At 35.9% G+C, this 12,524-nt stretch overlaps 1 protein-coding gene across 12 annotated transcripts in view; it reads right to left on the reverse strand.

Annotated features, from left to right (window-relative positions):
- Positions 1-12,524, reverse strand: part of Arid4b (AT-rich interaction domain 4B) — a 124,638-nt gene that overhangs the window by 23,044 nt on the left and 89,070 nt on the right. For all 12 annotated transcript variants that reach the window (XR_015641006.1, XR_015641005.1, XR_015641003.1 and 9 more), the window contains 2 exon segments: positions 2,871-2,955; positions 58-256 (listed from right to left, as the gene is read on the reverse strand). Coding sequence is in view for 8 of the 12 variants with exons in the window: in NM_053421.3 (NP_445873.2) it covers positions 58-256; positions 2,871-2,955 (284 nt within the window). In the remaining 4 variants the exon portion in view is untranslated.

The raw sequence follows: 12,524 nt of genomic DNA on the forward strand, positions 1-12,524 counted from the left end.
AGTTCATTTAAATACAGAAATTAAAATCAAATACTTGCATGAAACAATTATGTTTACCTTGTAGTCCATTAAGAATGGAGGTAATTTCTATAGATTTAATATGACCTGTATCAGAATTTTTGGCATCAGCAAGATCTAGTTTGGAAACCATCTCAGGAGATGGATTTGACTGAAACGGTGATTTTGACAAGCGTCGAAGTTTACAGTTCTTAGGAGAGTATTTTTCATCTCTGTCTTTTTCTTTGTCTAGTTTATTCTAGATTAAAAAATAAAGTATTAGATGTTAGCTATAATCTTACAACATATGACGTATTAGATATGATTATATATTAAAATATATAAAATATAAACTAAATATAAACTTATTGCTAACAACATTAATCCTTTTTTAAAATCAACATCAAAGAATATTAATTAAATATTTAACAGAGGGAAAAAACATAAAGAAAAGAACTTCAAAATAACCAATTTGATTCTTTTAAAATTATTCATGAAAACACTATGAGATAGAAAAACTGTTTTGTATTACAATCTAATAGTAGGGATGAAAACTGACAAATAATTAAGACTAGCAAATAAATATTGCTAATAACTTGTAAATTCTTAGAAATTAAATTATAAATCCAAATTTAATATTTACAAAAGAAACTCAATTTCAACAACTTTATTTGAAAATGAACATTGTCACTGTAAGATAATAAACTGGAATCGCCATACTCTGTACTTGAATTTACAGGCGGAGTTCCTCACACTGGCCTCTGCGGAGTGAGCTCAGAAGAGCCTTCCCACCTCACTCAAAGGCTGATGTTGTCTCAAACTCAATTTACAGATGAGACAAAACTAAGGTATTTCCTATTAGCGATTTGTTTGTTTGTTTATTTAGGTTCTCTAAGTATGACTTAGCAACAATTGTGAAGTCCCATTACACAGACAGACCGAATAACATGTGAGATTATTTTCACAAGTCTCCAAATGACAGTGTATACCTAATGTCACATAAGATATGCCAGGGGAGAAATACTCCCTTACATGTAACAGTTAACATTTAGATGGTAGCTGTCCTTCAAATGGGGTCCGTGGCCCTGAAATTTCTGAGAACTTGCTAGAAAAGTAGCCCCCTTAAAGATGAATCAAAATACTAAAGATGGAACCAGGAAGCCTGTTTTAATGTGTAGTCCAGGTGACTATGGTACATGTTTCATTTTTTTTTTTAAGCACTTTATGACTTGAGCTCAGAAATCAAAATTACCATGAGCACTGAAGGCTGAAATAATTTACTTCAGTCCAAGTCAAATACATTTTTAGTGGCAGTCAAAGAAAAGAAGTCTCCCATCCAAGTACTAGAAGTCTCAGGCTGGAGAGATGGCTCAGTGGTTAAGGGCACTGACTGCTCTTCCAGAGGTCCTGAGTTCAATTCCCAGCAACCACATGGTGGCTTACAACAATCTGTAATGAGATCTGATGCCCTCTTCTGGTGGGTCTGAAGACAGCTACAGTGTACTTATATATAATAAATAAATACATCTTTAAGAAAGGCAATGATTAGGCAGACATGTTGCTCCTAGAATACTTTAAAAAAAAAAAAAAAAGAAAAGAAGTCTCTACAACAGCTTTCAGTAGAAAACTTAATTAATAGAGGGGCAGGATGTATGTGCAATACTAAAAGGTAATATATATGAAACCTTTTAGAATCTGCTAATTTCCGATTCATAAGCCTCTTTTCTTGTGAGCAAGAATTTTAACATGCTTGAGTTAGTATAAAGAACTGAATAGGGCACAGACATTCAGAGAACATTTTATATGTATGATTCAAACACTGCTTCTACTCATCTACCTAGAAATGCTAGAGCTTGCTTTGTACAGAGACACTGGGTTTTTAACAGATATTCTTCCATTTCTAAAAACAATGCTAAAGGGGTTGGGGACTTAGCTCAGTGGTAGAGCGCTTGCCTAGGAAGCGCAAGGCCCTGGGTTCGGTCCCCAGCTCCAAAAAAAAGAACCAAAAAAAAAAAAAAAAAACAATGCTAAATACAGTGTGGTTTACATATTTTCCAAGAGGATCAACAGTGAGTTACGTCAAGAGTTTAAGAAATCCTGAGTTTTAAGTACTTGGTTACTGTACTGGAAACTTAAAACAGACTCAATACAGTAATAAAAGCATTCATCACGTAAGACCACAAAGGGGCCCCTAAACAGGACCGTAACAGCTCTTCACTAGAATGAGGAGACTGAGCTTCAGAATTACTACCAAGCATGTCAACTACACGTGATCATTTAAAACGATTTTTAAAGTCCCCAGCTCCGAAAAAAAGAACCAAAAAAAAAAAAAAAAAAAAAAAAAACGATTTTTAAAAATTTCAAAACCATATTAATGATTTTTTTTTTATTTTCTCATGCACAGTATCACAACTTTGCACATGAGAGCACAGATCCTATATTAGCTATTGAGTGTGTGGTAAAGAGGGTGCTGAAGAGATTCTGAGGCAGAACTCAGGGTCATACAGAGATGAAGAGAGAGACGCTCCTGTGTCTTCAGATATATCTCCTCTTCCCCACCTTAAATCTACTTACATCCCTACCCAAACGACTGAGGGCTCCTAGCTGAGAACTAAGAAAGACAGGAAAAGATTTAAATAGATAAATGTAATCTGGTTGTGTGGCTTTACACAATGTTGAAATGAAAGGGCCTTAAAGATTACTTAGTACTTAGAGCAAAATCCAATATTTGATAAAAGTGTTATTTAAAAAAGATGATAATATCAGAATTAGCACATTCATACACATGTACATTTAATTGCATTTTGGGGGGTGGAGGGTAGAAAATGTATTTACTTAACAGCTAATGGTGCACAGCAAAATCAAGACATTACCTTTATTTTCTTCCGATGTTTTATCTTTGGTACATTTTTATCAGCAGGTCTTACTATTTTATCTGCTTTAATCCATTCATCATATCTAAAATTAAGAAAAATGAGCATAAATATGTAAGGTATAAACCACTGAAGGAACTATACTATATTCAAATAAAAACTCAATTTTAACATTTTATAACTTCACTGGCTCTTTTTTTTTCTTTTTCTTTTTTCTTTTTTTTTGGAGCTGGGGACCGAACCCAGGGCCTTGCACTTGCTAGGCAAGCGCTCTACCACTGAGCTAAATCCCCAACCCCAACTTCACTGGCTCTTAAGAGATCTGATGAGTATACAATCAAGACATCAAAGAGTCAAATCGACTGTCCCATGGTCAAAACCCTCCTAAATCCTCTAGGGTCACTACTGCTCCACTCAAACCAAACACACACATTAAATATTGAAAAATTATAATCTTTTCTAACATTTGTTTTGCTCTTAAGTGGTGGTAGGCATTTTTTCCCCTCTAGACCTACCAAGAAAACATGCTGTAGTTAGTAACACTCTGACAGAAAGGCCTCCTACTGCTTTTAGAGGACTCAAATAATTAGGGATTGGGGGGTGGAGGATGAGGGTGGTGCTGCTCTAGAAAAACATTATTCTGCCCCAAGTTTTCTGTGTTCTAAAAAGCTTCTTTCATATGTTTACAAACATTAAAGGGTCAATAGAGCTATGATGACTTCTCAATTCAATGTTCAAAGTCTTCAGAATTTTACAAGGTGCAAAATACTGCTGACTACACATTAAGTTATGTACATCAAAAAAGGAGTACTTTTTTCCATAAAAAAAATAAGCTAGAAAAAAAGGAACATTAGAGGAGACCAGAAGAGCATTATGTCTTCCAGAGGTCCTGAATTCAATTCCCAGCGATACATGGTGGCTAATAACCATCTGTAATGAGGTCTGTGACCTCCTCTGGCCTGCAGGTACACATGCAGGTAGAATGCTGTATACATGATAAATAAATAAATCTTAAAAAAAGCAGAATAGAAAGTAACTCAGTCATTCTCTTTTTCTGTTTTAAAGTTATACCCATAAAGAGAGCAACTATTTGTTATTGTTTATTTATCTGTCTGTAGTATTAGTGATTAAAAATAACCTTTCATATGCTAAGCTGTGACTCCAGCCTTTAATAACAAACACAAAAACCTGAAAATAAAGTTTAATTATTGCAAGCATTTATGGTGAAGTAACAAAGGTCCCAAATCAAGAACTAAATTAACAAGCTGTAATGAATCAGGCCTTGAGAGGCTAAAGGAAGAGTTTCAGGAGCTACAGGCCAGCCTGGCTACAAACTGTGAGCTCCAGACCAGTCTGGGTTACAAAGAGCAACCCAATCTCAAAAGCTACCACCTTCCTCTGGTGGGAAAAAGAGTTCAATTATATAGGTCACCGTTTGATTAAACATGTTTTCATGTTACAACAAACAGAAGACCTACAAGTACCTAAAGCAACCTTTAGGCTGGTGCTTCACAGACCACAGTGAAACTGCTGACTCAGCTCCACACAAAAGCACACTGTGCTTCCTACTGGCTAAACCTGGTGACAAGATAATGAAAAATTTTAACTAAGAAACAGAAAAGCAAAATATTTTTAATTTTTTCAGAGATACCTTATTAAATAGAACATTTATTCATCCCTCAAAATACAACTTTAAAGGATACTAGAATTGCTGGATATTTCTTTTGAAATTGATAGATATTTCTTTAATCTCAACACAGGAGGAGACAAAGGTAGGTAGATCTCTGTTGAGTCTGAGGTCACTCTGGTCTACAAATGGGAGTTCCAGGCCATCTAGGAGCTACATATTGAAACCATGTATCAAAAACAAAAACAATACCTAAATGTTGGAGCTGAACACACTAAAGAACTATAATCTATCATCCAGGAGGCCAAAGCTCCTAGATGGAAAGCTCCACGCTAACCTGGATACAGAGAGAGACTGTGTCTCAGAAACATCAACATCAACAAATAGGAATCAAAGAATTACTGCAAGCATGTGATAGAGTCATAATCTGGACTATCACATGCCTGTACAGGGGGCTCCCGCAAGTCAGTTAGTGGTTTAAGAATCAATAGGAAGGAGCCGGAAGATAACTTAGCAAGTAAGGTACATGGATAGAGTCTGAGGGCATCTGCATTCACACACATAAACACAGACACATGAAGACAGTAGAGGAAAAAATAGATTAAAAAAAAAAAAGAATCACATAGGATACCAACCATTCACAATAATTAGGAAATGGAAGCAACCTAATTATCCATTAACAGATGAATGAATGATAGAAATATGATACATATACATACATAATGAAATTCTATCAAGCTATAAATAAAATCATTACACATGCTGGAAAATGGATAACTAGAAATCATTATGCTAAATGAAATAAGGCAGGCTCAGAAAAAATACATCATGATTTCTCAAGTAAGTTTTATATGGATGTATGTAGAGGTGTGAGTGTAGATCACAAAACTAGAATGGGAATCATGAAGACATGTCTTAATGGGGAGCAATGTGAGAAAGACAAGGAAGAGACAGGAGGTGCTAAGGAAGCTAAGGGAGAGAATGGAATAGCAATACCAGGAAGAAGAAAGTGTGGGTGAAAATGTCATAATGACTTTAGAGAAGAGAATCAACAATACAGGGAATCAGGGTACACATTCCAGTATGGATCTCAATTGAGCAGAGAGAACACTGGGCAACAGTTGTTCAGATGAACCCTGTCAAATTATTGTACTCTTGTTCGTCAGTCAGCATGCTTCATGATAAGGAGGCTGGAGAACTATGATAAACATGTCTCCTGACCCACTGGCTCACCCGCACAGCTGCCTTGTTGAGGTTCAAGCACAAAGTCTTATGGCTACAAGAAAGCAGAGAGACTGACTGGATGTGCCACACACCCATCTGCCTTTGCCTTCCCCTCTTTTACTAAACAGTACCAAGGAACAATAAATAGCCTCTTCATTGCAAGAAAAGATTCACCTTGGCAGGTATAAGGGAAGAGGACTATTGTTGTCTTATGTTTTTCCCATTCAGAAACAATTTTTAATAATTAAAACAAATATTAAATTAGGCCTGATTATTTTAATTAAGCAGTGTTAGTTCAGTGGTTAAGCACTTGATCAGCATAAGAAACGCTCTAGATTTGAGCCTCAGTACTACCAAAACGGGTGTGTGTGTGTGTGTGTGTGTGTGTGTGTGTAAATAAAGGACTGGTTAGCCTCAGCTTTTAATTTCCATTATTAGCACATTATATAATAATCTTATATAGAACCTAGATAAGCATCTGATATTCATATAAACTGCTAGGCAAATATAAATGCCTAATCTGAGAAGATATATACTAAAATTACCTAATACAAAGGACTCAGATGTCTCATCGCCTAAAAATGGTCAAAATCTATATATTTATTCAACACATTATCAGTATATTAAGCATGAAGTCACAACACAGCTCTTATCTGCAAGGAGCTTACAATTTAACCTAGAAGACAATGCAAAACAATAACTGCAAAGTAATGATACAAACCTTTTGAAAGAAGAAGTTATGCTGGATGTGACCTTTTTAATATATTTAAAATACTGACACATAGCAAAAGGAAACCATTCAGAGACCACTGAGTACTTGCTCTCACCAGAGAAAACTGTAAGTTCTGAAAAGCTTTATGACTTTTGTGTGGCTGTATCGGCAAATCACTTGGTGATAATAAAGCAGCAGAAGGTTTGTCTATAAAATGGTTATTATGTACACTTTGACACATTTTCTGAAACCCAGCTTTCAAAAAAATACTGTATGCACATAGTAATACATACTCAGCCATACCTTTAAAAAACAAATTACACCCAGAAACAGGTGTTTTTAAAATACTTTCAGAACACCTGGTCATGGTGGTACACGCCTTTAATTCCAGCACTCAGGAGGCAAAGATAGACAAGATCTCTGCGAGTTTAAGGCCAGCCTGGTATACACAGTGAATTCAAGGGTACAGAGTGGGACCCTGTCTTAAAGCAAACAAAGCAAAAACAAACTTTCAGAGCAAAAGCAAGTTGATACAATTCTTTAAAACTACCTATGTGTAAAGGCTGTTACAAAGAAAAACCCCAAATAATTAGCTATTAAGTTAAATATCAAAATTCTAAAACTGGTACTCTATTTAAAAATTATTGACAACATATTTTATTTAAAATACTGACACATGGCTAAAGGAAACCCACTCGGCAACTGCTGAGTCCTTGCTCTCACCAGAGAAAGCTACGAGTTTCTCTTACTATTACACCCATAGAATGACATGAATGCTATTCATCAAAATTAAGAATAAATAGCAGTCTGGCAGTGGCAGTGCATGCCTTTAAACCCAGCACTCGAAAGGCAAAAGCAGGCAAATCTCTGTGAGTTCAAGACCAGTCTGGTCTACAGAGAGTTCCAGGACAACCAGGGCTACAGGGAGAAACCGTGTCTCAAAAACAAAACCAAACCAAACAACACCTCCCCCTCACCACCACCAAAAAAAGAGAAAGAAAAGGATAAGATAAGACACAGAGTCAAGCACTGTGGCACACATCTCTAAGACCAGCACTTAGGAGATGGAGCAGGAGGATTAATAAGCTCACCCTTCACCTACACAGGAGGTTTCAAGGCCAGCCTATGTTATGTAAAACCTTATCTTCACCACCACCACGCAAATAACAGCAGAAGGACAGAAACACAAATATGATAGCACTCTTGTACTTAAATTTTGTCAGAAGAAGCTCATTAATAGTATAGTCATTCTACCAATAGCATTTCCTAAGGATTCTGATTCTAATGCTAGAGTTGGTCTATAGGCAGAGATAACATGTAATTTGAAAATATCCTGGACACGTATGGACCAAGCTCAGGCCACTGCAAATGGTAAGAGCTATGGCACTAACAGCACAATGTAATATAAATTTTAAAAACATTCCCAAAGTTGTGTTTTTTCAAATAATTGATTAAGTTTAGGAAATTGTATTTGTACGTATTTAAAAAAACCAGAAGGACCAGCTCCGAAAAAAAAAAAAAAAAAAAGAACCAAAAAAAAAAAAAAAAAAAAAAAAAAAAACCAGAAGATGTACTTATTAATTTGTAAATTATTATATGGAATATGTCCAGTGGATATTTTTGAAACATCTGCTAACCTATAAGACTACTCAATGAGACAGACCCCGGTTTAGTCAACAGTTTGAGCTGAAAATACAAAGATAGACCAAGGCTCTCTAGTATAACCATAATGGAACTGTTCATCTTTTTCATGATGTCGATGCTGATTTTCACTTGTACTCCTGCACTGTGGTTAATTCAAAAGTCAATCTCTTCTAAAACAAGTTTACAAAATTATCAAATGAGATACACTTTATGGCTTTTAACTTTTACACTAAAGAACAATGGATGACTTTCCAGAGTATTTGCTCTTTTTATCATTGTTACAATAATCTCAAAGCATAAACACCATGATTTTGCATGGTTTCTTCAGTACACTAATTCAACTGTATGGAATACATTGAAGTACAACAAAACAAGGGTAGAATAGTCTAGAAGAAGAACAGGAAAATTAAGCTGAAAAGTAACCATTCAGTAATTTTTTAAAAACAAAAGAAAAAGAAGTCCTAAGAAATGAGGATTCCCAATCTGTCTCTCAATTGCTAACAAACAGAATAGATCGGTGTTCTGAAGAGAAGTTATATTCCTGAGCTCAGAAAGCTTATTATTTGAATCATGTTATTATGATTAGTAGAAAAACAGCAACATAAAGTAATAAACTGCAGTAGTTACCAGAAGACAAAAAAAAAAAAATTAAAGAGAAACCTTCCAAATACAAATAAGAAATAAAGCACAAGATAATTAAGGAAAGTAAAAAAAAAGCCAGATGCAGATGCTGCAGCCAGAATCCAAGTGAAGAGTGCCATAGGAGTGACCAGCTGGAGGTAACATTTACTGGTCAAAGACAGGATTCCAAACCTAGTAATCCTGGTAAGTACTATTCTAAAAGTATGGGATGTGGGGCTATCTGAGTGGGCTTACCCATAAATGAGAAAACAGGACAGATGCAAATAACATTGTCCACTAGTTCATGGATTGATGCACAGAAACGACACAGTGAGACCAGGCAGGCTCAAGACAGGGCTTTCTTTGACACAGAAGAAGTAAGTGCAAGTCTACAAGTGGTGGTGGTGGTGGGGGGAGATAATTTGAATAGGTCAAGAAAACAGGCTGGTGTCTTTTACAAGACAATATCTAAACATGAGCATATTAACTTGTGACTAGAGGTGACAAATACACAGCCTGACTGTAGATGAAAGCAAGAAATTAGTATAAATTAGTAAAATTTTCCTTCTTGCTTCAATTTCCCAGCCAGATTAAAATTCAAATCAAAGTTACCAGCTGAAAGTGAGGGGTGAGGGGTGAGGGGTGGGGCGGGAATTAGAAACAATGTAAAATAGTCTGCTAAGAAAATAAGAGAGTGGACAGAAAAAACAAAATTGAAAAAAGGAGTAAGGGCTCACTTAAAGTTCATATATATCACAAGGCAATGATGTTACAGAGATGGCTCAATGGTTAAGAGTGCACATTACTTCCTCCAGAGGATCCAAGCTCAGTTCTGACACATAAGTTAGGCAACGCACAGCTCCCTGTAACTCCAGTTCAAGGAGATCAAATGCCCTCCGGCCTTCTGTACACAAGTAGCATACACTCACACATACATACACACATAGTAAAAATGTATCTAAAAGTCGAGTAACCTAAATGGTTCTAATATGTCCAGTTATGAAACAAGGAAGGATACAAATCCCACATTCAATGACATTTATGGTATGTTATTTGAGGGCGAAATAAAAAAGTTCCACTGTATAATCCAGGCTGGCACTAAACTCATATTTTTTCTGCCTCAAACACTGAGTGGTACAATTACCTATGTAGCATATATTTCTAAATCCAATCCTATACTTATTATTTGGCAAGGACATGATATCTCAACAGACCACTTAAGATAACCATGCTAATATTAACATTGCTAACGTTAAAAAACAAACAAAAAAGCAAAAAACCCCAAGAGAAAGTCTACTACTAAAACTAGCCAAAGTAGGAACTAGAGAATGGTTCAGTGAGTGAAGGCACTGGCTACTCTTCCAGACTTCAGTTCCCTGCACCTACTTGGTGCTTCACAACCATCTGTAACTCCAGTTCCAGGGGATCCAATAAGCACTTCTGGTTTCTGTAGGTACCACACAGACATAAATGTAGGCAAAACACTTTTACATATTAAAAAATTCTTTTGATTCTCTCTCACAGTTAAAAAAAGGTTAAGATACTATAATTTCCTGAACCTGTACTGCTAGGGGTTGAACCTAAGGCCTTGCAAGCGCTTAACAAGTGCTCTTCCATTAAGCTACAGCCCACCCAGAGGAATATAATTCTTAAAATTTTACAAAGCTATATTTTCAGAAGCACTGTAATTTTAAATCATTTTAATCCATTAATTTTATTTCTATTTTTCATGTTATTTTATGTTGTATGTTATTTTGGAAGGATTAATAATTATTCATGGAATGATTTAAACGAAGTACCCTATGCATGGTGATTCTCTATCATTTAGCAGTAACTTAAGATCACTCTATCAGAAAAGATCACTACTGGTATCATATCATTTGTGGTTTGGGTTCAAGAGCTCCAAATTTACTTTAAGTAAATTTAAATAAAATAGTTTTTTTTTAATCCTTCCATGTGTGGCAAAGAACTTTTTCCAATACTAATGCTTACATAAATATAATCTTCATTAAAATGTTTTATAGTAGGATATGAACAATATTTAAATTTATGCATCTCAGAAAAAATATACAGAAATCAACAATAAAACTTTTTTAAATTAAGATATTATTTCCTTAAAGAAAAATTTTCTTACAGAAGTCAGATAAAATACACAAATAGCCCCATACACAATGTGCTAAATAAAGCATCTATCGAGAACCAGTGCGAATGGAGGTTTCATAAACCCCCATGCGTAAAGCTTCAAGTCTAACATTTCGTTAAACGGTAATATACACAATAACGCTGGAGACCTCTAAAATCACAGGAAATAACTGAAGAGCTGGTGGTGATTTGCTGTAGTCCTCTGTATTAGTTTTAGACATGAAGAAACATCAACATTAACAACAGTTCTTGCTGGTTCATCACTAGGGCACTCTTTGGTAATTACTACAGAGAATAGTGGGGACACTGGCATGCTCACTAAGAAGATTAACTGTTAAGTGTGCTGAAGCACGGTCCTGTCCTCTGTGCTGCAGAAGTTATGCAGATCCACCCCAGAGGTCTTCATCGAGATTGTTAGGATCTTCTTTGCAAAGTTCTTAACACAGAACTGCTTGAGGTCAGAACAGATGGCATCTGTCTTAATAACATAAGCATGGCTTGCTGGATCAGGTCTCACTTCCCTTCCTGGGTCATTACAAATCTGATTGCCTCAACTTAAAATCTTCCTTTCTATCAATTTCAAAACTGAAGTACTAAATATCCTCTGTACCTTCTGCAACCCAACTAGCTATGCTTTTCTTTGGTCAATCTCTTCTTTAAAAAAAAAAATTAGAAAATATGATGATTTAAAGTGTGAAATGATTTCCTCCATATTTTGTTTCCTTTGCTTTTGCTTAGGAAACCAATTAATAAAGATAATCGAGCCTGAATGTTGTGGAATCTGTGTCTAAATCCTGTTCATCGGTCATGAAATTTCAAGCACTTGATATAAGCCAAGAGGAAATATTGCTTCTGTGTAGAAATCAGCAAAGTAACTAGGAATGAAGGATGGAGACAGCTGAGAGACAGCAAGCCTTTCTACTCCTGCAGTGGTCCTGGAGCTGGGGGGCTCGGCCCTCAGGCTTCCTAATTCACACTTACGTCTGCAAGTACCTGAGGGCAGAACAAGACCTCCTTAGCACCTTTACTCAGTAAGATGAAATCCGTCCAACAACGAGACCACAGAACAATCTGAGGTTTCTCCTATCAGCCAACCTGTCAATGAGAGAACTGCATACAATACAGACAGAAGAACCACAGCTATGAGGACAGACTCCATGCAGGGTACCATGTACCACCTGGCAAAGTCTATGCTTCAGAACAACTACACTTCAAAGCCCTGGTAAGAAAGTATCCTGAAATCCATACTTTTACTACCTTCTTTATCAGAAATTCAGTCTCTGAACTCCCTTCCTGACTCAAGTTGCCATATTGTTCCTAGTGTTTTAAAAGTCATACATATACTTTTATATATGAATACATAAAATTATACTTTCCTCAAATTGGAAAGGCAATCAGATTCTAGGTCACACTTGCAGAACTTACTGCTGTTACAACAGAACAAAAGGTATGCTTCTAAGAAATGAGAATTTGAAATCTTTTCTTAGAATTCCCACAAACATTAAGCTTCATGTTCGTGTATAAGGGACAGCAGGGACTGAATTGAAGGACTCACAGTACTGAGTGGGTACTTGACCAAAAGCCACACCTCTTCTCCAAGAATAAATTTAACTATAAAGCCTGATAACTGTATTTTTCCTGAAAAACACGAGGACTCCCTTGAAAAAACCACCAATAGAAATAA

This window comes from Rattus norvegicus, chromosome 17 (assembly GCF_021556685.1).
Source record: "Rattus norvegicus strain SHRSP/BbbUtx chromosome 17, alternate assembly SHRSP_T2T, whole genome shotgun sequence".
NCBI lineage: Eukaryota > Metazoa > Chordata > Mammalia > Rodentia > Muridae > Rattus > Rattus norvegicus.